General features: G+C 35.4%; 1 protein-coding gene across 6 annotated transcripts in view; it reads right to left on the bottom strand.

Moving 5' to 3' along the window:
• The window catches only part of TPP2 (tripeptidyl peptidase 2), an 88,927-nt gene extending 62,723 nt beyond the window's left edge, over nucleotides 1–26,204 (bottom strand). Inside the window, exons 1-7 of one of the 6 annotated variants that reach the window (XM_020964006.2) lie at nucleotides 25,950–26,204; nucleotides 19,124–19,252; nucleotides 17,118–17,213; nucleotides 15,699–15,803; nucleotides 14,066–14,190; nucleotides 10,294–10,457; nucleotides 4,891–5,045 (exon numbers count right to left, since the gene is read on the bottom strand). In XM_020964006.2, coding sequence (XP_020819665.1) covers nucleotides 4,891–5,045; nucleotides 10,294–10,457; nucleotides 14,066–14,190; nucleotides 15,699–15,803; nucleotides 17,118–17,213; nucleotides 19,124–19,252; nucleotides 25,950–26,114 — 939 coding nt within the window. In that variant the 5' untranslated portion in view covers nucleotides 26,115–26,204. The remainder of the gene's footprint in view (nucleotides 1–4,890; nucleotides 5,046–10,293; nucleotides 10,458–14,065; nucleotides 14,191–15,698; nucleotides 15,804–17,117; nucleotides 17,214–19,123; nucleotides 19,253–25,949) is intronic. The other 5 variants (XM_020964001.2, XM_020964003.2, XM_020964002.2 and 2 more) reach the window with 5 other exon arrangements.
• Nucleotides 26,205–26,464: the final 260 nt, after the last annotated feature.

Below are 26,464 nucleotides of genomic sequence, written 5' to 3'. Positions count from 1 at the left end.
TTACAGGGTAAAACTCATTTTTATACATGTTTTTAAAAAAAAAAAGATCATTCAGAAAAACAAATTGCAAGATGAAAATCTCCACTAAAGCCCTTCTCCCATACCTTATAAAAAGTTTTATCCCCAAAGACCTCTAGGCATGGCAGCGGGGCACCTGGGCAGGCAGAAAACACTTTATAGTATATATAGTTAAAGGGCATTGATTACTAGGGGGAGGGGAAGAAAATCAGGAAAAACTTCAAAGAAAAGATAGCACCAGAACAAAATCTTTAAAGCAAAATAAGGACTCTGAAAGGTACAGATGAGAAAGAAATACATTTCAAGCAGTCAGTCAATAAACATTTATTAAGTATTTACTTTGTGCCAGACACTGAACTAAGTAGGGCTACAAAGAAAGGCAAAAGATATCCCTGCCCTGGAGGAGTTCACAATCTAATGGCACAGAGGATGACTATGGGGAATTTGAGGAAGCAATAGGAACTTCAGATTTGGAGAACCTAGTGTGGTTGAATTATATAGGATAAAAGGAATAATGTGAAATAAGACAACAAAATTTGGAGCCAGAATGTGGAAGGCCTCAAATGTCAGGATAAAGAATTTGCCTTTTATTCAACAAGAAAAAAGGCAGGCATACTGAAGGTATGGGGCAGAAGGGCATTTTATTTTGTGTCCTTTAGGAAAATTGTTTTGGTAGTTGTTTAGGGAAAGGACTGGGGGAGGGAGTAACCAACTAAAAGGCTAATAGCCTTACAAAAGTCTAGTCAAGAGGTGTTGTATCTCACATTCTAGATTTTCAAGGATAGAACTTTTTCGGTGTATGAATACTTCATTTGGTTTTTTTTGTTTATTTGTTTGCAAACAAGTAGATGTATATCTGATGTGAAGCATTTAAGAACATATGCATATAATATGCTTGCTGATAGAAGGTATAAGTGACCAGAAGGGTATTTGGTTTGAATGGGAAATATATGACCCAGGAAACGTAGACTGGCACATGGAAATCTGGAAATATTTTTTTTGCAGGCATGCCATAATTTTATTATGTCTTTAGTTAAATGATTCTTTCTTCCTTGCCAGTTTTCTGTATTCTAAAGTGATTTAAAAATGTTTTCTTCCTGATCTTAGGGTTTGTAGAACTAGTGAGGTCATCCTGAAAGTATTAAACTTCTAATTTATATATGGTTGTGCTAACCACTAAACAAACAAACAAAAAAAGCATTATATGTCTAGAAGTTAACTTTGAGTTGTCTGAAGCCTAACTTAAAATATAGGAGTAAGCAAAAAAAGGCCTTGCCAGCAAAATTCCATGCACTTGATTATTTAAGAGACACACAGACTAATAGCAACAGCAAATGAAACTATTATCTTCTAACAGAAGTCTATAAGGGTTCTATATGTTATAGGAGAAAAATCATTAATGTTTTTATATAATGATAATCCTGAGATGTCACAAAAAAATTAAGTTTTATTCAGCGTTCTCTGTGTAAGGTGACAAGGAAGTAAATATTGCATTTTATGTTTCCAGGAAAAATGGTTTAAAATGTTTTAGCATTTAAAAGAGTAAGCTTAAGACATTTGGACAGTTAATTGATAGGGATAACAATCCCCCAGCAGTGCTAGATACAAGAGATTTTTATTGAAATAAACTGTGCACTTAGTCTAGCAAATCTTTTAATAAATTGACAAAGTGTTAATTACTGATAGTTTCATTCTTTATAAATATTCTTGGTAAAGGAAATGTATAAATGTATTTATTATAATACTCCGTGTTCACAATTGAGATGTCAATGACAATGCTATAACTGATGAGGAAATTAACAAAATTATATTTTTTGTATTCTCTTTCCTCACCCATATCCCCACCCCAGGAAATTGAAGTGGTTAGTGAAAAAAATTGAATGATATTTGTTGAGGTTTTATGTCTTTTTAAATTATTTTTTTGAACTCATTAGTAAAATAAAAAATGGAAAAACACTGGTGTGTATCATAGAACATGATTATTCAAACCTTTTTTTCCTCAGTATTTCAGTGTCAGAGAAGTCATTGATGTGGGATATTCCATTTGTATTTTAGTAGGCAGTCTTCATAAGTGAATGTAGCCCACTAAAATTTATTTCTTACTGACCAGCTTCTTGTAGTTACTCTTTAATTGTGTTTTCTTAGGTCATAAAAACGTATAAAGTATTGTTGGACCCATACATGTTACCTTTTCAGCTTGGATAGAACCTGCTACAGCTCGGTGTTTGTGTTGGCGTAGCCTTTAGAAACCAAGGTTCTCTTTTGTTCTTTAAAATCTTCTTAGTATTCAGGGACCTTTTCCCAGTCCTCATTCTTCTTGACTTTTCTGCAGCCTTTGAAACTGTCACTTCTTTATTCTAGATCCTTTCTTCCCTTGGCTTCCATGACACTAGGCTAATATAATAGGATCATAAGATTTAGATGAGGAAGGAACCTCAGAGGTTAACCTAACTCATTTTTCAGATTAGGAAAATGGAGGCTTAGAGAAGTTAAAATATTACCCCAAGGTCCTATTTATAGTAAGTAGCATAACTGGAATAACTTAGTTTTCTGATTCCAAATTCAGTGCTTTCCTCCAGCACTGTACCATGTCTTCCTTCTAAAGCCCAGGCCTGCATCTCTTACCTGCTACCTGGGTGTTTTCTTGTCGTTAATCTTTGAGTTCAGCTCAGCTTATCCCAAACTGAACTATTCATCTTTCCTCTGAAAACCTCTTCTCTAAACCTCCTTATTTCTGTATTTCTGTATTTTTTGACATGGTTTTATAATTTCGCCATCCTTAATTCTTCATTGTTTCTTAACTGCCTAATCCAACCATTCGTCAAGTCTTATTCTACCTCCACAATATCTCTTGTATTCTTCCTTTCTTTTTTTTTCTGCTCACCTGGTTACCACTTCAGTTTCCCATCACCTCTTGACTAGACTTTTGTAAGGCTATTAGCCTTTTAGTTGGTTACTCCCTCCCCCAGTCCTTTCCCTAAACAACTACCAAAACAATTTTCCTAAAGGACACAAAATAAAATGCCCTTCTGCCCCATACCTTCAGTATGCCTGCCTTTTTTCTTGTTGAATAAAAGGCAAATTCTTTATCCTGACATTTGAGGCCTTCCACATTCTGGCTCCAAATTTTGTTGTCTTATTTCACATTATTCCTTTTATCCTATATAATTCAACCACACTAGGTTCTCCAAATCTGAAGTTCCTATTGCTTCCTCAAATTCCCCATAGTCATCCTCTGTGCCATTAGATTGTGAACTCCTCCAGGGCAGGGATATCTTTTGCCTTTCTTTGTAGCCCTACTTAGTTCAGTGTCTGGCACAAAGTAAATACTTAATAAATGTTTATTGACTGACTGCTTGAAATGTATTTCTTTCTCATCTGTACCTTTCAGAGTCCTTATTTTGCTTTAAAGATTTTGTTCTGGTGCTATCTTTTCTTTGAAGTTTTTCCTGATTTTCTTCCCCTCCCCTAGTAATCAATGCCCTTTAACTATATATACTATAAAGTGTTTTCTGCCTGCCCAGGTGCCCCGCTGCCATGCCTAGAGGTCTTTGGGGATAAAACTTTTTATAAGGTATGGGAGAAGGGCTTTAGTGGAGATTTTCATCTTGCAATTTGTTTTTCTGAATGATCTTTTTTTTTTTAAAACATGTATAAAAATGAGTTTTACCCTGTAACTAAGCATTTCCTACAGTAACATTTGCACTGTTAGAGTAAAGTTTTAGAGCTGGAAAATGGAGTGTTATGGAGAATCATCTGTTTCCATGCGCTTGTGTGAAAGAAGAGAACTCTGTGGCCTCAAGAGCTCAAGTAGCTTGCCTAAGGGTTAATTTATGGTAGAACTGAGATTAGAACACATTTCTAGGCCAGGACTCTTTCCACTGTATTTCATTCCCTTCATTAGCATTTAAAATTATTTAAACATATTTATCCTTGTCTTGTAGATTTTATATGAATTAGATTTGAGATCCTCTTGCAATTTCCATGCTTTCCCCTCTATTTCATAGTATTTGTTTATGTCTGTTATTTAATCTGTAAAAATAAAAGCTTTTTCTGAGACAGTTGGAAAATACGAATTGTACTTGTTAATGTAAATGATTAAGTGGTTAGAGAAATTTTTATTGAAAAGTAAGATCTTTTTAAAATAATGATTTTTTCACCTTATATAGGCTGGAAGGAATAGCCTATATAAAATGCTCCTAGAAGTAAAATCCTTGAAGTTTCTTGATTTAAAAGATTTTTTTCAAGTTGTATGAACTTGACTGAGTCACTCTATGTCCTCAATTTCTTATCTAGAAAATGATGAGGAAGGTCAATTTGATCTCTGAAGTCCTTCTAGCTGTAATACTTCATTATCACAATATAGGAAAGAAGAATTGATCACTTTCACTCCCACTTGCTCCAAAACTTTATTTTTCCTTTGGGGCCTCCAGATTAGTTAGAATGAATGGAACAGATTGCCTTAAGACCTAATAAGTTCGTAGCTACTCAAAATGTTTAAGCAATGGCTAGATGACTATTGTGGGGTGATATTGGAGGAGATTCATACTATGGGTAGGAGGAATGTCACAGCTCTAAGATTATGTGACTAAAAAATTGTATTTTTTTTTATTGAAAAGGAGTATTAAACTCAAAAGAGACATTCCTATTATAAGAAACTTTAAATTATCTAAATAGATCAATATAGTAACATAAAAAATGTGAAACTGAGAATCAGATAGCTCAAATTGTGGGGTCTGAATTTTATTTTATCCTCCATTCCCTAATTAAATATACAGGTAAGCAAGCCAACAGGTAAGCAAGCAAATATAAGGCTAAATATAAAAAGCATCTTCTATCTCTAAGGTCTAGATTAATATACTGAATACTCACAGCTCTTATAAGACCTGTGCCGGTTTCCATAGTGCTTAACCTTGTATCACCAATCTTGATTGCAAGAATCTGAGCACCAGGAGCTATACCATTTCGTTCAGGGTCTTGTGGAAAGTATCCAGCAGCTATACTAGCTACATGTGTCCCGTGAGCTCCTATGAACAAGGAAAAAAATGTGTATATGAGAAAACTTAAATTTTATAATGATGATTTTACCAGTTTAATTTACACATTTATAATTATTAATAGAAAAAAATTGTTACTTGGCTTAAGGTACTAAATAAGGATAATCTTCAGATGTCTTTAAAAAAAAGATTTTTCTCAACTATAAAACTTTTACAATGCTGTAACTTCCTCCTAATTATAATTTATTAATAAGACCTGTGGCATAAAACTATTCTAGGACCTATTCACATCATTAACTCATGAGCAATAAAACAGTTCACCAATTTAATTCATCAGATAGCTACTTTGGGCCTATAAGTACATCACTTCCTAGCATTATATTACAAAATTCTCAAATGATTTGAAAGTTAAGATTAAAAGTCTTTGTGTTTAAGACGGTGCTAGTAGTATAGGAATTTCAGGTTCAAAATAATCCCAGCAACATCTAAGTAAGAGTTAACACCTGTGACAGATCAAATGCTATATAAATTTTGCTAAAGGAAATATAACTGTAGGCTAAGATTTCAAGAAAGAAAGGCTTCATAAGAGATTGGCTTTAAAGGAAATGTATGGTATGAACTGGCAAAGAAAAGAACTATTTATCAATGTACTTTTTAAAACTTCCTACGTATGCAAGGATCTGTCATATGTGAACAACGGCAAAGTATAAAATTTTATTGTCATTTACAGAATGACAGGATTTAGATCTGGGACCTTAGAGATGTAATTCAAGTACCTTATTTTGCATTTGAGAACGAGAGCACTGAACTTAAGTGCTTTTGCCAAACTCACACATGTATCAAATAGCAGATTCTCTGAGTCCAAACTAAACTGTTTCCACTATATCACTCTATTAACTCACTGGGTTTCTAAGTGCAACATTCGGTAGACTATTTTCCTCTCATTTAAATACTTTTTTTGCAATTAGAAGCAGTGACATCAGGTAGCATTGCTTCAGTCACGGCCACACAAATCAGATATTAGAGCTTATGGCACAATAGGCATAAGTAGGCAAGATTTCAAGATTAATATAAGCATGTTTATCTTTAGAAAGGAAAAAAAACCCTTTACTAAAACAGATGAACAACTGTCTGGGGAGCAATTGAGTAAACTGTGGTGTATAAATGTAATGGAATATTATTGTTGTAAAAGAAATGATTATAAGGAATTCAGAGTAACATGGAAATGTCTATGAACTGATTAAAAGTAAACTGTATAGAATCAGAATAATAATATACAAAATGACCGTAGCAGTATAAGTGAAAAAAAATCACCTAAAGGAAGCTGAATTCTTAGTAACTGAAAAACTAATTAATAAATACCAGTAAATAAATACCAAAAATCCTTCTCCCTAAAGACTGTGTGCGAATGGGGGACCACTAAAGTAGAATGTTATATACATTATCAGTTAAGGTTACTTTACAGGATGTTTTTGCTTCCTTCTTTTCTTTCCTAAAAGAAAAGGGATCAGAGACAGCTAGATGGCCCAGTGGATAGAGCACCAGCCCTGTAGTCAGGAGGACCTGAGTTCAAATCTTTCTCACCCTGGGCAGGTGACTTCACCCCTCTGCCTTGCAAAAAATAAAAAATAAAATAAAATAAAAAATAAAAGAAGAAGAAGAAAAAAAAGATAAGAGCTCATTTTGGGGAACAGAAGACATAAAAGTAAAAAAAAAAAAAATAAAATGTTTTAAAAATAAAAAAAATGACAATAATTATTCTTAAACATTATAATGAAAAAAGAACATATGAGGAAAACTTTTAAAGAAATCTAAGGTAGACAACTTGGTATCTTTTTCACTAATCTTTAAATGTCTTTTCCCAGACAGGTATACTTCAATTCATATTATTAAGTGGACCTAACCTAAAAGTTATTAGCTGAAATATTACTGTGGATGATAGGACCATGGATTTAGAGTTAAACAGCCCTTAGCAATCACTTAGTTCAACCCTCTCATTTTAGAGATGAGGCAAATGAAGTTCAGAATGGTAAAGTTCCCTGCCGAGAGGGATTGAGATGACAAGAAGCAGAAGTTGAATGTAAACCCACTCCTCTGATAGAAATCCAGGGCTTTTTCCACTACCCTCTGCTTTAAATGGTTCCTTAAGAACAGTACTATTGACAACATCAGGTTAGGTTATAATGCATCAATAAAGTCAGTGCCAAAAATTTTGGTTGGGGATAGTACCTGCAGATATCCCTGTACTTTTAACTTAGTCCATGTCCTGTACTCCAAGAGCTAGTATAAGGCTCAAAGATTTGGGGTTTCTTGGCATCAAAGCCCTTGCAGGCTTTTTTTTTTAATTTTAGACAACACTGTTTTTCTTCCCAGTCTATGGAATTCATCTGGGTTGTTAAGAGTGAATTTAATTTGGCCTCTATTTGCCCTTGAGATAATGGTCTGTGTGACATTCCTCCTGACTCTCCTGTATCTTCCCACTCACACACTCTAAGAAATGAAATTACAGCCATGTAAGGAGAACAAGCAGTCCAAGCTTTTAACTTTCACATAAATGTTTTTCACCAAAAGGTTTCTGTGCTGGTAGTCTTTGTCTATTCCTCAGGTTCCTAAAGTGGACAATACTATCCCTTGGGGAGGGCTGGAACAATGGGGGGACCCCACTGAATAAAAATAAGGGGGTGGTAGAAGCATAAGGAAAGAAGAGAAGAGAAAAAATTTTTGAAAAACTGTTCATACATGTTTCATCTGTTGTTTAACAGAGTAAAGTCATACTGATCACATCATTTTTCAAATTAACACACAAAATACAAGTTATAACCAATCAGTGTTCAAGTCCGACAACAGGTCTAAACAAGCAAGGGTTGGCAGGCGAGCATGTCGCACATTGTCTAGCATGCACCAGCAGGAATATGTGTGTGTAATGATTTGTTTACAATATAATACTACATGGTTACATGATGCAATATTGTGTCATCAAAATTTCAATGCAGGGAAAAACTCACAAATTTACAATAAATTATTAAATTTAAGCTGCATCATTTAAAAAAAATAATATTTTTTAAAATGATGCAAATTTAAAAAAAGTTAAAGGGTTAAGGAAAATAGACTTCTAAGAGGGTGCTAAGTAATTCTTTTTTTTGAAAAGGGGGCAGTAGACCAAATAATTTTGGGAACCTCTATTTTCTTTTGGAAATGGCTAGTTCCAGGACCCTCTCACAAATAAATGAGCTGAAATTTACAATGGCACTACCTAATGCTAAAAATGGCTTTAACTCACACATAAGATCAGACACAATTAGCTCCTTTGAACCAATTAATAAAAGAGGTTGTATACTTACCAGAATAAAATCTTTAAAGTAAAGATTTTCAAGTAGAGATAAAGTAATTTCATATCAAGTTTGAATAAGTAGAGGAAGAGTTATGAATGTCAGAGTGAGAACTCTAGATATGCTTTAATGAACAATAAGAAGCCATTATAGTTCTGCAAGCATGGATGTAACAAGATAAAAGTGGTGCTATAGCAATATCAATCTAAAGTGATGTGACATGAAATGAATGGGAAGAGAAACAAAAAGCAGGAGGTTAATCAAGTTACTGTAGCAAAAGTCTAGTCTATGTTAGTAACAGTGTAATGGAGAAATAAGAGACACCTCAAAGGAAAATTCTAAAGTACTTGAATACAGGAACTAAAGAGAGAAAAATCAAATTACTCCAAGGTTGACCCAGAAGAGACTGGAGATCTGTCCCAGTATTAAAAATAGGGAAGTTAGTAAAGAGAAGGATGGGGGTGATCAATAATGTCAAATCCAGCAGAGACCCAGGTAGAAAACGACTAAGAAAAAGGATTCCATTAGACAGAGGGTTCTCTGCAGCTGAGGCAGTGGAAACCAGAAAATATAAGGAGATAAACCAAAGAAGCAGAAAAGTGTAGACCCCTATTTTGAGGAATCAGATTATTAAAAGAAAAGGTTCTTTGATATAATGTGAGAGAACCATTTGTTAATGGACATTCACTCAGAAAATTGACCTTAACTTGTTAAGAATTTCATTGTGTTTGCATAGTGAACAGCTCTAAAGCCCCAGGGATAAATCAATCTAAAGTTACTACATATTTGGTAATGATATAAAACCCTAATTTTAATAAAGCATGTCTTCCTTATTCAATAGTAAAGTAGTACTAGAAAAAGTTCACTTAAAGTGAATCCACTTAAAACAGGGCTAAATATTTCATAGTAAATAGTAGAAAAGAAGGTCTTTGCAACTTCATCCTGAAAATGAAAGTAAAAATTATGAAAATTTATTTTTTCTATAACAATATTTAGGTTATAATAGCAATTTTGTGCTAATTTTTAAAACAACAGCAGAATCAGTGCTGAATTTTTTGGTGTAATTTTTCCGACAAAATTATATGATGGCAGATATAAGACCCTTTACTTTTCTTTTGACTTTTAAAGTAGGAACATAATGTGACCCATTTGAAAACTTCATCAACTTTCTTAACCCTTTGATATTAAAACTATTCTTCTGAAGTGTCTGACCAACAAAAATTTCAAGTGATGGGGCAGGGAGGTGATGAAGAGAAAAACTGGTCTAAGAAGGAATACTTGAATCAGAACTAATTTTACAAATGGCTATCATTAGTGACTATGTGTTGTGATGATTTTTGCTCCCTTAAGCAACCTCATAGGAAACAGCATGACAGTACAGAAAATTAACCTCAAGTCAGGAAGATCTAAGTTGAAATCTTCCTCTGGCACATACTCGCTGTGTGACCATTTAAATAAGTCCCAGGCACTTAAGCTCTCAATTACCCAGGCAACTTTTTACAAGTCCAAATTGCAGAGCATTTGTTGATCTGCACTGGCAGTTTTCCTGACAGGGAAATCACAACTCTGGACCAAAACAAAGAAACTTTTAACTGTAGGTACCTGATAATGAGTATGTGGATACCTCAGGCTCCTTGTAGCTAATAAAATAAGCTGATAAAAAGTAAAGTATACCCAAAGATGGAAATACATTTAAAATGTGGTATTCATTAAACTACTAAAGTAAAACAGCTTCATTATTTTCAGCATGTTTTCTTTTTAAACATACTAAAATGGTGACATTGTTTTATGGTAGGCTGGGAATTAAGAGACCTGAAGTTTAGTCCCACTAGCTGAAACAAGGAGGCTGGAACCTCTAAATCCTTCACAAATTTAAGATTAGAGTATTTTAATCCTTAGCTTTAAGACACTTCATCATTTGTTAGGTACACAGATTAGAGATGAAATACCTCCACTGGTCACAATAGAAAGTAGGTTTCCATCATCATATATATTAACAGAGTAATTCAACATCTCAGCTGTGCCAAAAGAACCATATTCCTGAGCTTCTTTGTAGTTTCTCATTACACTGCTCTTACTTAAGTCCCCACCTTCATTTGAATCAATGCAGGCTCTGTAAATTGAAAATAGAAATAGTTAAAATCCAAATTTCCATTTTACAGACAATTATATGTCACCAACTGAACAATCTCTCCTTGCCTCCACTCCCTTCCTTCATGTAATTTGTTTATATTTCTAAAAATCTCATAATCATTATTCCTTAAAGGTAAGAATCTACCACATACCTCTAACACATACCAAAGCAAATGCAAAGTTTTCACCTCTTCATTCAAAGGGCTTTAAAAAGAGAGTACCTAGGTAACCAAATAATGTCTACCAGCATAAAAGAAATTACACTGCATTATACATGGCTGGGGCAATGTGAAACAGGATTTAGAGCTATTTAAAGTGAAAGGGACAGTTGATTCCCCTCACTAGAGGTCTGTAAATCCATAACTGAAGCGTCCACAAAAAGGCACAATAAAGAAAATCCAGACCAACTTGAGTTCAAGTCCTATCTCTGGTACTTTAACACTTGCTAGCTGTGTGACCATGGGTAAATCATTTGGTCTGAGTCTCAGCTTTCTCATCTGTAAAAGTGGGATGATATCCACCAAACAACATTAATGTGAGCCTCAAGTGAAACTATCTATAAAAAGCACTCTGCAAACTTAAAGAGCTTTTTAAATGTTGGTGATGACCATTTGTATCTAGCTTTGTACTGTTCCCTGAACTCCAGCTCATATATCTACCTGCATGTCCCCCTAGCACCCCAAAACCAATATATACAAAACCAAACTCATCTTTCCCTCAAAACCTGTCCTTCCTCCTAACTTACCAGTATCTGTTGATACTGCCACCATCTTCCCAAATGCAGAGGTTCTTGGAGTTATCTTTAAGCCTTCTATCTCCCTTATTTCCCATATCCAATAATTTGTCAAGTCCTGTTGATTCTACCTATACCATCTCTCCCAAATGGTCCTCTTTTCCATTCATCGCCACAGCTTAACTAAGTCCTTGGAATGTTACTAATTGGTTTCCTGCTCATGTAACTGGTTGCCCTTCACATAACTTCTAAAATAATCTTTTCTAATGTATAGGTCCAACCATGTCATGTCATTCCCCTGCTCAATAAAAGCTTTAATGACTCCCTACTACCCATGGGGGGGGGGGGAAGAAAGTCTCTTTAGCTCAGAATGAAAGGCCTTCCAATTTATGCTTCCAACCCTACTTTTCAACTTTATTTCATACTACTTCCCATTATATATTCTGCTTCAGCCAAAATGGACAACTAATTGACGATTCCTATCTCATTACCTTTCCTCCACATTTTCATCAGTTGGAAAGTTGCTCTTTCTTTCCAGTCTAATTCACATGCCAACATCTCTCTGTAGCCGTCCCTTACCCCCAATGAAAGTGAACTCTTTGTCAACTATTCTTTCAGCATCTTGTATAGATCTTTCCTTTGCCTTTACCACATCTACCTTTTATTGTGTGTGTGTGTGTGTGTGTATATATGTGTGTGTGTATGTATGTACAATTAAAAAGTGCCTCATATCCTTGTTCCCCCCAATACGATTATAAGAATATCAGTTATGCCTAGCAACTTAGCACAGTTCCTTACAGGAGGAAGGTATTTTTAAAAATATCTGAGTTAACCGATGAACAATTAGGTAGGTACTAGAAATAGAGGAACTCTCCATAAATACTGTACCAAAGAGTGACCTTTTTATTATTATTAAATAGGCAGGGATATTTATCTAGAATATTTCACTTGAAAGAAATTATGGCAACTACATCAATAAGGCTATATTAATGGGCTGTTAAATTTAACTGGATATTATAATCCACAAGCTCCTTGATAACTAGAATCATAATCTAATCATTCTGAATTTCCTAATAGTATCTAGTACATCTCACAATCAGTAAGCATTTGTTAAACTCCTACTATGTGCTAGGCACTGTGCATAAAAATACAAAAATGAAACAGTACCTACCCTCAAGGATCTTGGATTCTATCAGGGAAATAACATATCCATAAATAAGTACACTCAAAATAAATACAAGGTAATACAGAAGAAGCTGAAGGAATTCTGAAAAGGTTCATCTAGAAGGTGGCAAGTGAGATGAATGCATAAATTATAGAACTAATAAAACATAAAATCAGAGGTTGACCATTCATACTGCAAAAGGATTCTTTGTTATACATTTATTAAAATGGGAGAGACAAGGAAAAATGGCAAAGTCTATAATAGGATAAAACAAGCTAATACTCAAAGTTTGAAGCTGTCAACCAGACAGGAACCGGTATTCATTGGCCTTAACTCTTATTCATTAGCCTTACCGCTAGAAAACAGAGTGTCTCCTAATATCTTGATAAATCATAATGCACAATAAATGATAAACTGAAGTGTTAAAGGCAAAAAATAAAAATCAGGTTCAAGGAGTGCATAATATAAACAAATATACATGTATATGTATGTGTACATATATATATGTAAATATATATTTTTTAAAAATTATGCCTATTAATCTTGTGAGATCTACATCATACAAGGAACCAACTTTGCTCTCCTATTAAACATCTCTCATAGTCCTAGAGCTTTTGCCAGATTAAGAACACTTCGGATGGATGGATTGTTGATCTGACTTAATTATTTCCTAAACAAATATGTCAAGCACAAGGTCACGCGAGCCAATATAGTTTTAAAGTACAAACTGCCTGACATTACTAACCAAGCCTTAACACAAAACAGCAAAACTACCATTACCATAGCTAATGCCTCAAGAGGAAAATTCCTTCTTACTGCCAAGTACCACCTTCCACCCACATAATTTCCATCTTCCTTTAGAGGTTTCAATAGTCAGACCAATGAGAAAATAACTTTTGGTAGGCACCACAGGATCACCTTCATATTTCCCTCTTGCTGGGCCAAGGGCCTGCCTCAACTGAAAACAGTGGATTAGTATTGCTGTTAGTCAGTCACAAGGAGAAAAGCAAGAGGTTGTTGTACCACATTAATGGAATCCCTTGTGCCCCTATCCCCATCATGTAAGAATCCCCAGATATCTAGTGGCCAAGGAAGGAGGGTAGGGCAGAAACAGTACATATTGCCATTAAAATACTTCATTGTCCTAGATCTCTGTGGAGATCTAATTTAAGGTTTTATAGTTAGATTTATTTTTGCCAATCATTAATGCCTGTATCATTTGTAACAGTTACTGTGAACCCAGTGCATCCTATAATGCCATTTGTCAAACATGGTTCTGTGTTAAATATTCACAACAGAGTTCCTTTAAAAAGCAATTACATTTAAAACAATTCCATTTACAAAACCATCATTTATAATACAACTTAACATACCCATGACAAAAGGTGAAGCATAATTTAAAAATGTAACTCCCAAAGGAATAATACAAATATCTTAGTGCACTTTTAAGGTTTAATAGCCTAAAACTGCACTAAGACCTTCGGGACACCTTGTACAACTAAAGTATGCAATTTTTCCCAACATTTCCATACAAAAATAAATATTAACTTGGTTTTCATGTAGTTTGGTCAGCAGAATTACTGTTATATAAGACAATAATCAGGATACTTTGTAAGATTTAATTTTGCTCTACATCATAAACACTTTTTAAAAATGATTAAAATATGTAAGACACATAGAATTGGCTTACCTCCAGGTTTCACCATCATGCCAAACTATGCAGTCATAGACAGGGCCAGGGTCATTATATTTTTTCTCAAAAGAATTTAACAGTTCTACTTGACTTTGAAGCTCCTCTTTGATTAATTTACTTAACTAAAAAAGATAACACAAACATGCAAATTTTTGATACATTTTTGCTTCTAAAGAATTAATATACACCACTACTCCACTCATCAATATAATCTGCATAAATACAAGCCTATTTCTAGATTTTACACTCTATTGCATGAACTTTACTCCAGAAAAACAAAAGGTCATTTTGTTTTCTTACCCTAAATTATGGTTCTATCTAATGAGATGGCTATAAATTAAGTCCTCAAACCTTATGATAAGAACATTTGTCCTCTCTTATTCGTATAGCAGTTCATAAAATAAACAGCCACAAATGCTCTCTAATCAGTTTTATAAGCTATTTTAAGAACTGGTTATAAAAAAAAAAACCAACTCATGTTACTTAATATACCAGCTCATATTACATAGGCCATTAAAAATCTAGAAAAAAAAACTCCTAAGGTATCCACCATAGTTACAGAAACCATATATCTTCAATTCCTTTTAACATAACTAGCTACAAAAAAAAAACAAAAAACACCACAATATTTACTGGATCAAGCCAATCTCTATTTTAGAGTTGTGAAAACATGCATAAATCCAGGATGTTTAAAAAAAAAATCTGAAACAACAAATATCTAACAAATAGTTAATGGCAGCCAGCATCTCTATTATGAAAATTTTTTTTTAATCTAAAGTATTCATCAATGCACATACATATATCCCTATGATTTATCAAAACAGTCAATGGTAAATCAAGTCTATTACAGAGTTAGAAAACAAGATTTCAAAATAAAATCTAAATAAAAGGCTAAACTGAGATCAGTGGGATGGCAAAAGAGTAAGGATTCTCTTCATAGATAGCAAATGTGAAAATTACTTTGAGAATGGGACTACATAAAAGTAGTTTTGAAAATAAGTGCACAAACTTTCAAGTTTGTTACATACTGTATCCACATCAACAGATGATAAAAAAATTAGCATGAACTTGTTTTCTGCATTTAATTCATAGAATTACTGTGAAAACAAAATTAGGAAGAAATCTGAGCTCACTGAAAAAAAAACAGTTACACAATTACATGTTCATATGGGAGCCTAATTTTTCAAAAAGATAAGAGTTGCCACATATACTTAGTACTGTCTGAAGTGTTTAAAAATATTTATCCTAATGATTAGTTAAGCGAAAGATGATTCTCAAATGTGTCAAAGTTACTGTTTTAGTCTTGTCCTTTAATAATGCTTAATTTTCCATTATTTAAAAATTATCTTACCAATGAATAAGTGGCAGAACAAGAAACTTTTTTAATCAGAATACAAATGAAATTAAACCAAGACCCCACTTTTAAAGTTCTGTACAATACTTAGTTAAAGCTCATATTTAACAAAATAGTTTAAACAGAGCCCATATCAACTTTATGAGGAGGAAGGGTGTTACAAATCCCAAAAATAAGTAAACCACTCTTTAAGAAAAACTTCTAAAACTAGAATTTTTCACTCCCTAAGGAAGCATATTCTTTACCAATATTTTTATTTAAACAATTAGCACCAACTTGAGAAGAAGAGTTGTTAACAGCATCAAACTCTTCCTGTTTCCTACAGGCTTCTGCAAGTGCAACTCTATGAACAGGGTCCCAAATTTTCTCCTTACGTTCTTTCTGAAAAACAAATAAATATCCTGAAAATTATATTATATTTTTACTATTTTAGACAATTTTACTTGCAAACCTCATTGCTATTACATTTGGATGCTTATACAATTAACACAGACAAATAAGATGTTAGTGAAATTACCAAGGCTATGAATCAAGTAATAAAAAGATAAAAAGAATTATGGCATTATATTTTAAGAAACTGAGTCTCCTGTTTTTATTCAATCACCACAACTCCAACTATTCCAAAATCAAAATCTGCTGCTTTCCAAATCACAGTGCTGCTATTTCAAACAGAAATTACTGAAACAGAAAACTATACAGTTTTAATTAAAAACATGAAGACCATGTATAGTGACTGCCAACTAATAAATCATAAAGAATGTAATAAGCAATTAACAGATTTAGCATTGAGCTTTTCAATAACTTTAAACTTTCACACAGTTTTTAAAAAATTATTCAGACTTTACAGAATAATGGAGGTGAATGCAGACGGAAATACCCTGAGTACTTCCATTACCACGAATTTTTTCCACACTAACATTTAGTTAGTATTAGCTGAGATTCAATTCTGATAATGAAAAGCATGTCTTAAATGAACAAAACAATATCAGCAACAGATGCAATTATTTATGCAGTTTAACAGATGTATAAATTGTACTTTTGAATATCAAATAAAATTGCAAATAAAAAGGATATTACTAGTTAAGAAGCCTACTCTAAACAATAATCTATCTCTATCTGACTGAACTGAGGTCTCTTTAATCAACTATTAGCAAGACAAATCTTAGGATTAATGTACAATTCAATATGCCATTGAAAGAAAACTGGGTTCATTAATTTTGTAACTGCAATTTTTAAACAAAAGTTACAAAGAAACTGAGTGAACTGTCTGTAGCTTGCATATAGTATATAGTTTGTATACAGTAAATGAACTCCCAATTAATCTGTAATTAAAGAAGTTGGGAGGTTATAACTAGTGAGAAAAGTCAATAAGGAAGACAATGGTAAGAAGTGGCAATATTGGGGAGTTAAGTCAGAACGCAAGTAGAAAAATAGAATATAGTTCCTAAAATGATGGCTTTATTTATTCTGGCAGACCTTTAAGTCTTCGAAAAATTTAACAGCAACAGTGATTGGCATTCTAAAGAAAGCAAAAACACTAATGTTGATGAAATTATACAAGGAAAATATTTTCAAGTGGAAGTAAGGATTCATCAAGGTAAGAAAGGCCAGTAAATATGGTATTCATTGGCATTAATTCTTATTCATTACCATAAACTCTTAATACGTATATAAGTGATGAGTATAATATATTACCTGCATCCTCTCCTTAAGAGCCTTAGGATAGAAGTCATAACCGTTTTTTATACCAATATGGTATTTGCCTGAGGGATTTGTCCAACTTGTTGGAATCTATGAAGAGGGGAAAAATAACTTGTTCTTTCATTATATGTTATCTCTTAATTACACACTGTTCTATGAAACTGAGATTAGGAAGAATGTTATTGTAATGACAAATCTGATCCTAATGTGACAAGAAGTTGGTTAGACTAGGCCTCTTCCTTCACAGGGAGAAGGGGAGACATATAAAGACAAGTGGTGTGAATGATTAACATCTGAGTTCAGATACCGACACCAAAAGATTCTCCAAACCCCTGAGTTCAACCTTACCTGACCCACCCACAACTGGTACATTCAAAGATATGTATGCTTTGCTTAGCATTTTCAGGTGCAACAGATCTCTTTTCCTATCTCATATAAGCTGGCAAAAATCCCAAGATCTTCGTGCTATCTGGAACCAGTCTAGAGAGAGCTAGCTTACCTATGCATAATTTCCCAGAACCTGACCAAACAAAGTTAGGCCTTAGAATGATGATAAGGCAGACAGATATCTTGTACCCTTTGGGTATGAAGTTAAATCAATGTTATTTGTGGAATCAATCTCATTACTTTATAAAAGCTATGCCCTAAATTTTCCTGACTTCTTAAACAATGAACATGGTTTAGTCTTTTCCTGATACCTCTCTTTTTCCCCTTAATTTTAGTGTTACCTGTAGTTTCTGTCACTACACTTAACTACAACCTTCTCACTCTTCTGTTTGCTGCTTCTAAAGTACTATATGCAAGAAAACCATTTAACCAATGAACATATCATTTAAGAGAGAAAGATCTAGAGTTAAAAGGGACCTTAGAGAGTCTATGATCAAATACTGAGTAATAACTGATTTCATCAAAAAAGAAAAAACTGTCATGTAAAGACTACACTCTGGTCTCAAGCAGTTAAGAACAACATTAACTTATGAGTAACAAAAGTTATTAAAATCCTATGTGAATAATATGGCTGACTGGAGAAAGTAAGAAGTATGGAGCACTGCCTTCATAGAGGGATTATGGGTGTGAAACACTGTAGAAAATGTCAGATTTTCTGGTGCCAATTTTGCTTGACTTTTTCCTTCTCTTAAATTCTTCAATCTCTATGTTACTATATTCATTTCTTAGATTTGTGATATTATCTTAGACTCTTCATTCTCTCTCCATGGATCTGGTAGGTAATGCAATCTTGCTATTTCTATATCCACATGTTATATTATATCCAACTCGTCCTCTTTACTCACACAGCTACCACTCCACAGTTCAGGCTCTCATCACCTCTTACCCGGACTACTGCCAGTTCCCTAACTGTCTTGCCCTACTCCAATTTGTCCTCCACACAGATGTCAAAATGACCATTTCACTCCCCTAAGTGGCTCCCACTTATCTCTAGGAAAAAAAAATATCAACCTCTCTCTGTTGTGCTTTTGAAGCTCTTCACAACTTGGCCTCAACCTATCTTTCCAACCTGATTTTATATTACGCCCCTTCCCACACTCTGATTTAGCAAAACTAAGCTTCTCTCTATTCTTCACATACAGCACAACATGCATACTCTCTATAACTCTGCACTAGCCACCCTCTATACCTCTGCACTAGCCACCCTCTATGCCTGTTAACACCCTCCTGCCTCATCTCTTTCTAAGAGAATACCTAACTTGCTTCAATACCCAGCTCAAGCACCACCTTTTTACATGATGCCTTTCCTGAAATGGGCAAGTCACTTAACCTCTGATTTAGATTCCTTATCTATAAAACGGAGATATCTTCCTACCTTCCCAGGGTTGTTGTGAGGATAAAATGAGATAATATTTACAAAGCACTTCACAAACTTAAAGTGCTACAAAAATGTTATCATCATCATCATTCCATAAGTAGTCTGAAGTGATATTTTAAGGACACTAAGAATATAACATGAAAAAAAATAATAGTAACAATAAATAAGATATTACCTTAAGAGTTCTTCCTGAAAGTCCAACAATTTCCCCATCTTTTGATTCTACTATTGTAGAAGTATTCACATCACCACTTCCTGTTGTATCTATGATATCAATGATTTTAGGTTTCCCATCAGTAGTAATCTGAAAAACAAAAAATAATTTTTATGAGTACAAACTTTTAGCTGAGAGAGAAATTGCTGTATAGAAACCCCAAATGACCAGGACTCTTATAATTTGATTTTTTTTAACTCCTATAAGTAAAAAGACTGACAAATCCCAACTAGACTATTCAATCATAAAAACATTACTGAATAGATTTACCAAAAAGAATAATAAGACTTGGGGCTAGTATAACGTGAAAAACAGGATGCTATAATTTTTTTTGCAAACTGTTTCTTCTTTTGTAACACAACTAATATAAAAATAGGTTTTACATGACTGCACATATATAACCTATATTAAATTGTTTCCTGTTTTAGGGAGAGGGGAGGGATAGGGAAGGGAGAGAGGGAGAAAATTTGGAACTCAAAATTTTATAAAAAATGAATGTCAAACATTGTCTTTACATGTAACTAAAAAATACAAAATAGTAGTTAAAAAATAAAGGAAGACTGACTGAAAGAGCATGGGCAATTTATTTTTTAAAAAATGGCTTAGTCTGAAAATATCTTTAACTATCTAGGGCTATACTTTAATGAAGATTCCTCCTCCATATGGTCCTCAACCTACAAAAATATTTGCTTCTTAATCCCTGTTTGAAACTAAGAATGTATTTTCTGTCACAGAAACAATGAATAAAGGGTAGTTAAATATATTTACCCATTGGCTCTAGGAGAAAACCTGATCTGAGTTTCAATCTGGGAACCTAGGATGCAAGGGGACAGTCCCAACCAATGACTGCATGAAGGAAATTCTCTTCTTCCTCAAGAAGAACTGCCCCTCTCTTAGCAGCTGAGAGGAAGGAGGATGTCATCCAGACTCCAATCTCAGCCATTGTTGATAGGAGAGTTCCTCACTGTGATAGAGAAGCTATGGCAATCAAGTGTCAAGAAGGTGATGCTGAGCCTCCATGGGAAGACAACCCTGCCCTGACATCTGTTTATGTTTATGTTTAAGTCATGTTTTATTTCTTAAACTGCCCATGGTAGCAATAACTGAACGTGCAGAGATTGCACTTTATGCTTGGTGGACCAAAACAATAATAATTCACAAACAAAAAAAAAATCAGCCAATAATCATATTGTGGAAACCAAATTCAACTGAAAAAAGCATTAATAAATCACAGAAGAAATAGTATCCAGTCCACATACAGCATACCACTATTGTGGCATTTCTTATATTTGTAGGTTTTGAAGGGATTGTTAGTGGAGGGAAAAAAAGCAGCAAGGAGAGTGAGACAGAGATGGGAACCGAAAAAATTCGGCAGAGTTTCCAACAAATTCAGAAAATCCAGTTACAGAGCATGCTAAATAAACATGGTAAAAATTATATGCTTATTTTAAATGTAATATGGATAAAAGCGATTCTACAACTACTAAAAATGCTTATCGTCCCTTGTCTTATCAGTCACAGAATATCCCTTCCAGTGCCCTAGCTGAGCTAGAGATTAGAAAATGTATCACTGACAAAGCAGACATGAGCATTTATAAGAAGAAAAGATTGTAAGCAGTAATATGAATGAAGTTTACTGTAATCTAGCAGTTACTTTCCCACATATTCTCATTTCAATCCATTTTATTTATACAAGAATTTCACTGCAAACCCTCATGGATATATCTTAGTTATCAGAGGCAGCACTTGTGTGTGGAAGGAACATCAGACTTGAAGTCAGAAGAATCCTAGGTCCCAATTCTACATTTTTTTGACCACAGGCAAGTCACTTAATCTCTCTGAGCTTGTTTCCTCATGTGTCAAATGGGTATAATATCCATAGTACCTATTTCACAGTATTGTTTTAAGGATAAACAAAATAATCTTAGTATTACATAAACCTTAAAAGTTATATAACTATTTGCTATTATGTAAATAGAGGAATTCCTGAAAAACTATAGGTAATCTAACTTCCTATATAAATGGATTCATTTCCATAGGTGACTTAGGTTTAAGAAATGATTTATGTTTGTTTTGAGAAGTTGAAAGTAGTTTTTAACACTTTCTAACTGATTACCTGAGGAGCCAGATTAACAATTTAATGAACTGTTTGAATTCTAATATAATTCTAACAACTTTATTTAGAATTATGTCTAAAATATAAATAAATTAGCTCTTAGTGATAGGGCTTCAGAGGTTCTCCTTTGAATCAAGCACCTAAGCTTTAGTACTTATATTTTGTGGTGTCTTCTCAGGGCCTTTTGTAAACTTCCCTTAAAGTTTATGTCAAGGTCAACTGTACTAGTGACTCCCACATAAGTAAGATGTTACTGTATTATTTTTTTCCTCCTAAGTCACCACTAAATTCTTTCACAAGTTTTCAATGCCTGTCAAAGAAAAAGGTTAAACATTCACTTGCTACCTAGCCTCCACAAAAAAAATTCTAGATTTAGAACTGAAAGTCCAGAGAAGTTAATCATTTTGTCTAGGTGACTTAGGCAAATATATTTAACAAGTGACACTGGTAAAATTTAAAACTGGGTCTTCTGACTCCAATGCCAGTTCTCTTTCCACTTTACGACTGGCAAGTATTTGCAAGAGTCTTTTAAGAGACATTTCAAGTTTAACATCATACTATACTTGGGAAATTTTACTCCCAACTTTAAAAAAAAAGCATCACACTAAATACCAAATCTCAGAAATTCTGGCAAATATTGGAAAAAACTAATTTGTCACAATGATCATTAAATTAGCTAAATTAATGACAAGCAGTTATTAGTGATCCTTAACCACTCAAAAGGCAAAACTTTTTTTTCTTCTCTAAGACTGTCATCTAGACTTTTCCAAGTTAATTTTAACACTAGTCAGCTAATACTGATATCCGAGGTTTATAAATCCAAAGAAAGAATTAAAAGAAAAAAAGAGATTAGTGCCTGTCACAGAGTATCTCCACCCATCCTATCTAAACCACTACTTCCCTACACACGCCCTACTCTCTAATCAGGCTGGTCTCACAGTTCCAACAATGTACCATTTTAACTTCCTTCCTTGTAGAACACAGATGTTCCCTTAACCTGGAATATAATCTCTGTTCCTCTATCAAAATCCTGCCTAACTCAGGTCCCACATCCTTCTGGAAGTCTATAATAACTTCCTAGTCTTCATAGCTTCTGAAACCTACATTTACAGTATATGGAATCTGTTTTGTGTATGAAATTACCTATTTATGTAAATATCTCCTCCGAGGCCTTCTTGCTGTTCCTCATTGTAGTACATTCTATCTCTTGACTGGGCATTTTCATTGGCTGTCCCTCCATGCTTGGGATTCTCTCTTCATCTCCATCTTTGGCTTCTCTGATATCTACTAGTCCCAACTAAAATTCTTCCTTCTACAAGAAGCCATTAGGAATCATCCTAAATGCTAGTGCCTTCCCTCTATGATAAGCACCTCTTTGACAGCAGGAACTTTTTTGAGCATAATTATCCCACTTAACTCACCTCCATGTTCCAGCCGAATTAGTCTACTTTTTGTTCCTCATCAGTGATATTCCGTCTCAGTTTTTCTGTACAAAACTGTCACCCATGACTGGAATGCATTCTTTATTCCCCTCCATATAACAGAATTCCTACCTTCCTTCAATGTTCAGCTCCTATATAATGCCTAGCCTGATGCCCACCCCAGAAATTACTCTGCATATGTTTTGTATTTATTTTCCACATATATATTAACCCCAGCAATCACCTTTAAGTGAGGAATTGTTTCATTTTTGTCTTTTTATCGGAATATAGCACACGGGCATTTAGGAAATGCCTTCTGAACTGACTGAATTGTTCGTTTTACAGACCTTTAAATAACAAAGAATGAAAGGCGAAGTCTAGATTTTCATTTATTTCATCATTTTATCAATCATATTTTATTTATCTATTATGCTAATAGCCCCAGTGAATAATCTAATAGGGACTGAAGCTGAGGATATGTTTAACACCCAAAGCAAGTACCTGCCAATAAATACTATTACTTTAAAAATGAGTGATTATAGGGGCACCTAGATGGCGCAGTGGATAGAGCACAGGCCCTGAAGTCAGGAGGACCTGAGTTCAAATCAGGCCTCAGACCAAACACTTGACACTTACTAGCTGTGTGACCCTGGGTAAGTCACTTAACCCCAACTGCCTTAAAAAAAAAGTGATTATATAATACTATTTTTCTTGAGCACTTTAAAGACTCATATATAATTAATCTTCACCTATAATTAATTTTCAAAGCAATCCTAGGGAAGCAAACATCATTGCTGCTTTATGATAAGGGAAAAAGAACAAGGGAACAATTTGTTGGAGAGGTTCTTACTCCGTCAACAAACATTTATTAAGCACTTACAAAGTGCAAAGCATTGTATGGGGATACAAAGGTAAAAAAAATTCAATTCTTTGCCCTCAAGGATCTTACATTCTAAGGGATTAGAAAAAAATACTATATTAGAATGGCTTCCAGAGGTCTTCATTTCTTAAACTTTTTGGATCCATTTATTACTGTGATAGGGCAAGCTAACCAGTGAACTATTTAGCCCTTAATAAAATTCATGGGGGCAGCTAGGTGGCACAGTGGATAGAGCACCAGCCCTGGAGTCAGGAGGATATGAGTTCGAAGCTGGTCTCAGACACTTGACACTTACTAGCTGTGTGACCCTGGGAAGATCACTTAACTCCACTGCCAACCCAAAAAAATTCATGAAAGCTAAGGGGAAGACTGGCATTCTCAATAAGAATACTAAGGAGATGATATCTGAATTTTTTTAAATTAGTATTAAGGCAATCGTTAAATATTAAATACTTTAACAGACCCTGAAAACAATCTGGAGGACTCATAGATATTAGCAGTAACACCTACCATTACACTTTGAGGGTCATTAGTATCACAGGATTGCATAGATTTAGAATTGGATGGGACATCAGAGGTGAAATCTAGTTTAAAACCTCTCATCTTACAGGTGAGGGATCTGAGACCTAAAAATAGCAGATATCACAAGGTGTTACAGTTCTTTGTTTCTAAATCCAGAGATTTAAGGGTTGCTAAGCACTTTACTAATATCTCTTCATTTTATCCTAACCACAACCGTGGGGAGAGGTAGTTGACATTAACCTCATTTTTTACAGATAAGGAAACTGAGGTTAAGTAACTTGCCCAGGGTCAGTCACACTGTTAGTGTCTCAGGTTGGATTTGAACTCAGGTGTTTCTGATTTAGGATCCAGTGTGCTCTCCAATGATCCACATTGCTTCCTAGTGAGAGCTTCCTGCTCCAGAGCTAATACTCAGAAAGAATGCTGCTGCTTACCTAAACCTTTACTCTTTACTCTTACCAAGGATACCATGAGGGCAAAACGCTAGAAAACTGCAGAGGAACAATATTTAGTTACAAAGTCCACTTCCCTCCCGCAAAAAACAAAAACAAAAACAAAAACAAAAATTCTGGACCGAACTTTCAACGAGATTCTCTTTCGAACTAGTGCAAATCGCCCAACCTGACTGTTGAGCAGCTAATACAAAAGTAGTGTTGAGTCCTTAAGAACTAGCTTTGGAACAAAAGTAAGTAAACGACAAAAAGTAGCAAGAATACAAAGTCTAGAAGGAATGTCAAGTGAGAGAATGATCAAATGGAGTGTATTTAGTCAGAGATGTTTTCTTTTAGGAAGGTCTGTTTCTTTTCCCACTGGACTGAAAGAAAAAAAGCTAGCTATCCCAATGCCTGGGTTCTCTGAATATTGTTACTGACCAACAAATCCATAGCTATCTGTAAACTTTAAATTCTTTTTAAAGTCAGAATATTTGTAACTATAATAAATGCAAGAGATATTCTTTCATTTGCATTCTATTCTTTTCTCTAAATATTTCTCAAGGTTTGGCATAAACTTTTAAAACAACTATTTAAAACTTGCTTTCTTCCCCCATGTTAAAAAGAGAAACTTCCTAGGAACAATAACCAAAACCTAACTCAATTTATCTTCCCCAAGTAAAACACTGATTTATAACACCTTCACTTGATTTCGCCATCTTATCTTATGCAACACAGACCCAAAACAGACGGTAGAAAAAGTAAAGTACTAGCTTATGATTTAAAACAAACAAAAAAACCAGAAAGGACAAAACTACTGGGAGGGAACTTCCCGGAAGCTGACAGCCTCCTCTAAAGACAACTTAATGGAAACCTCATTTTCACATTACATGCAAACTCTTCCCCAACAACACCTCCCTCTCCCCCACAAAGCTACACAAATAAAAACCAATATGTTTAAAGATAAACTCTTCTTCATCAGCATTGCTTATTCAACACGTTCCTCCCCACCCCCAGCAGTAAGACTCAGAAAAAATCAAAACCCCGATTATTCGTGGCTTCAGGCCAGGCAGGCTCACCAGGCAAGGAGGGATGATGGCCCCTGGGCACAAGTCCCCGAGAACCTGCAGGGCCCGCCACGCCGCTATTGTCTGTTTCAAGTGCACCCTCCGGCCCTCCTCTCCCGGGAGCCGCGGACATTCCCCCACGGCGGGCGCGCGAGGACCACTCCCCACCCACGGCCGTGCGCGCGATCCTGTCCTCCCCCCCTTCCGCATACAGAGGTCGCGACCCTAGCATCCTCGGCAGCGCCCGAGAGCCCGAGTCCCCGTCTCCCCTTCCCCGACAGCGCCTCCCTCGTTGCGCCGGGCCTCCAGCGTCTCCACCCCCGGGGCTGCGGCCTCGGGGGCTACCTCACCTGCATGCCCTGCGCCCCCGGGTCTACCCCGGTGTCCAACACGGCGATGAGCACCCCTCGCCCATCGTACTCTGGGTAGCGGGCGAGAAACGAAGCAGCCCCGGTCTCCTTTTTCGGGAGAAGCCCATGAAAAGGGAACGGCTCCTCGGTCGCTGCGGTAGCCATGGATAGGAGGCGCGAGGACGAGGACAAGGCAAACTGCCAGGCGGCGCGCGGGGGAGCTCGAGGACACCCTGCGGCTGGGGATGGGGGCGGAGAGAGGAGGCGGGGAGTCCGAGGCTCCCGGCTGGCCAGCCAGTCCCTTCCATGCGGTGGCGCGCGCGGTGGAGCGCGAGATCGCGGTGCCGCCAAGAGGAGGGACCGAGCCTCTGGGACAGCCAATCGCCGACGACTACGTAATCAAGGGACGCCGCAAGCAAGGGACGCCGCGCGTCGGTGTGTGACGTCAGCCAGAGTGTTTCCATGCCTACGGCAGAGCGGGTTGACGGAACTGGGAGAAGAGTGTCTCGGAACCT

Source organism: Phascolarctos cinereus, unplaced genomic scaffold, assembly GCF_003287225.1.
Source record: "Phascolarctos cinereus isolate Bilbo 61053 unplaced genomic scaffold, phaCin_HiC Scaffold_7;HRSCAF=346, whole genome shotgun sequence".
Classification (NCBI taxonomy): domain Eukaryota; kingdom Metazoa; phylum Chordata; class Mammalia; order Diprotodontia; family Phascolarctidae; genus Phascolarctos; species Phascolarctos cinereus.
The sequence above is the reverse complement of the archived record's forward strand: the minus strand, read 5'-3'. Positions and strand labels throughout refer to the sequence as shown.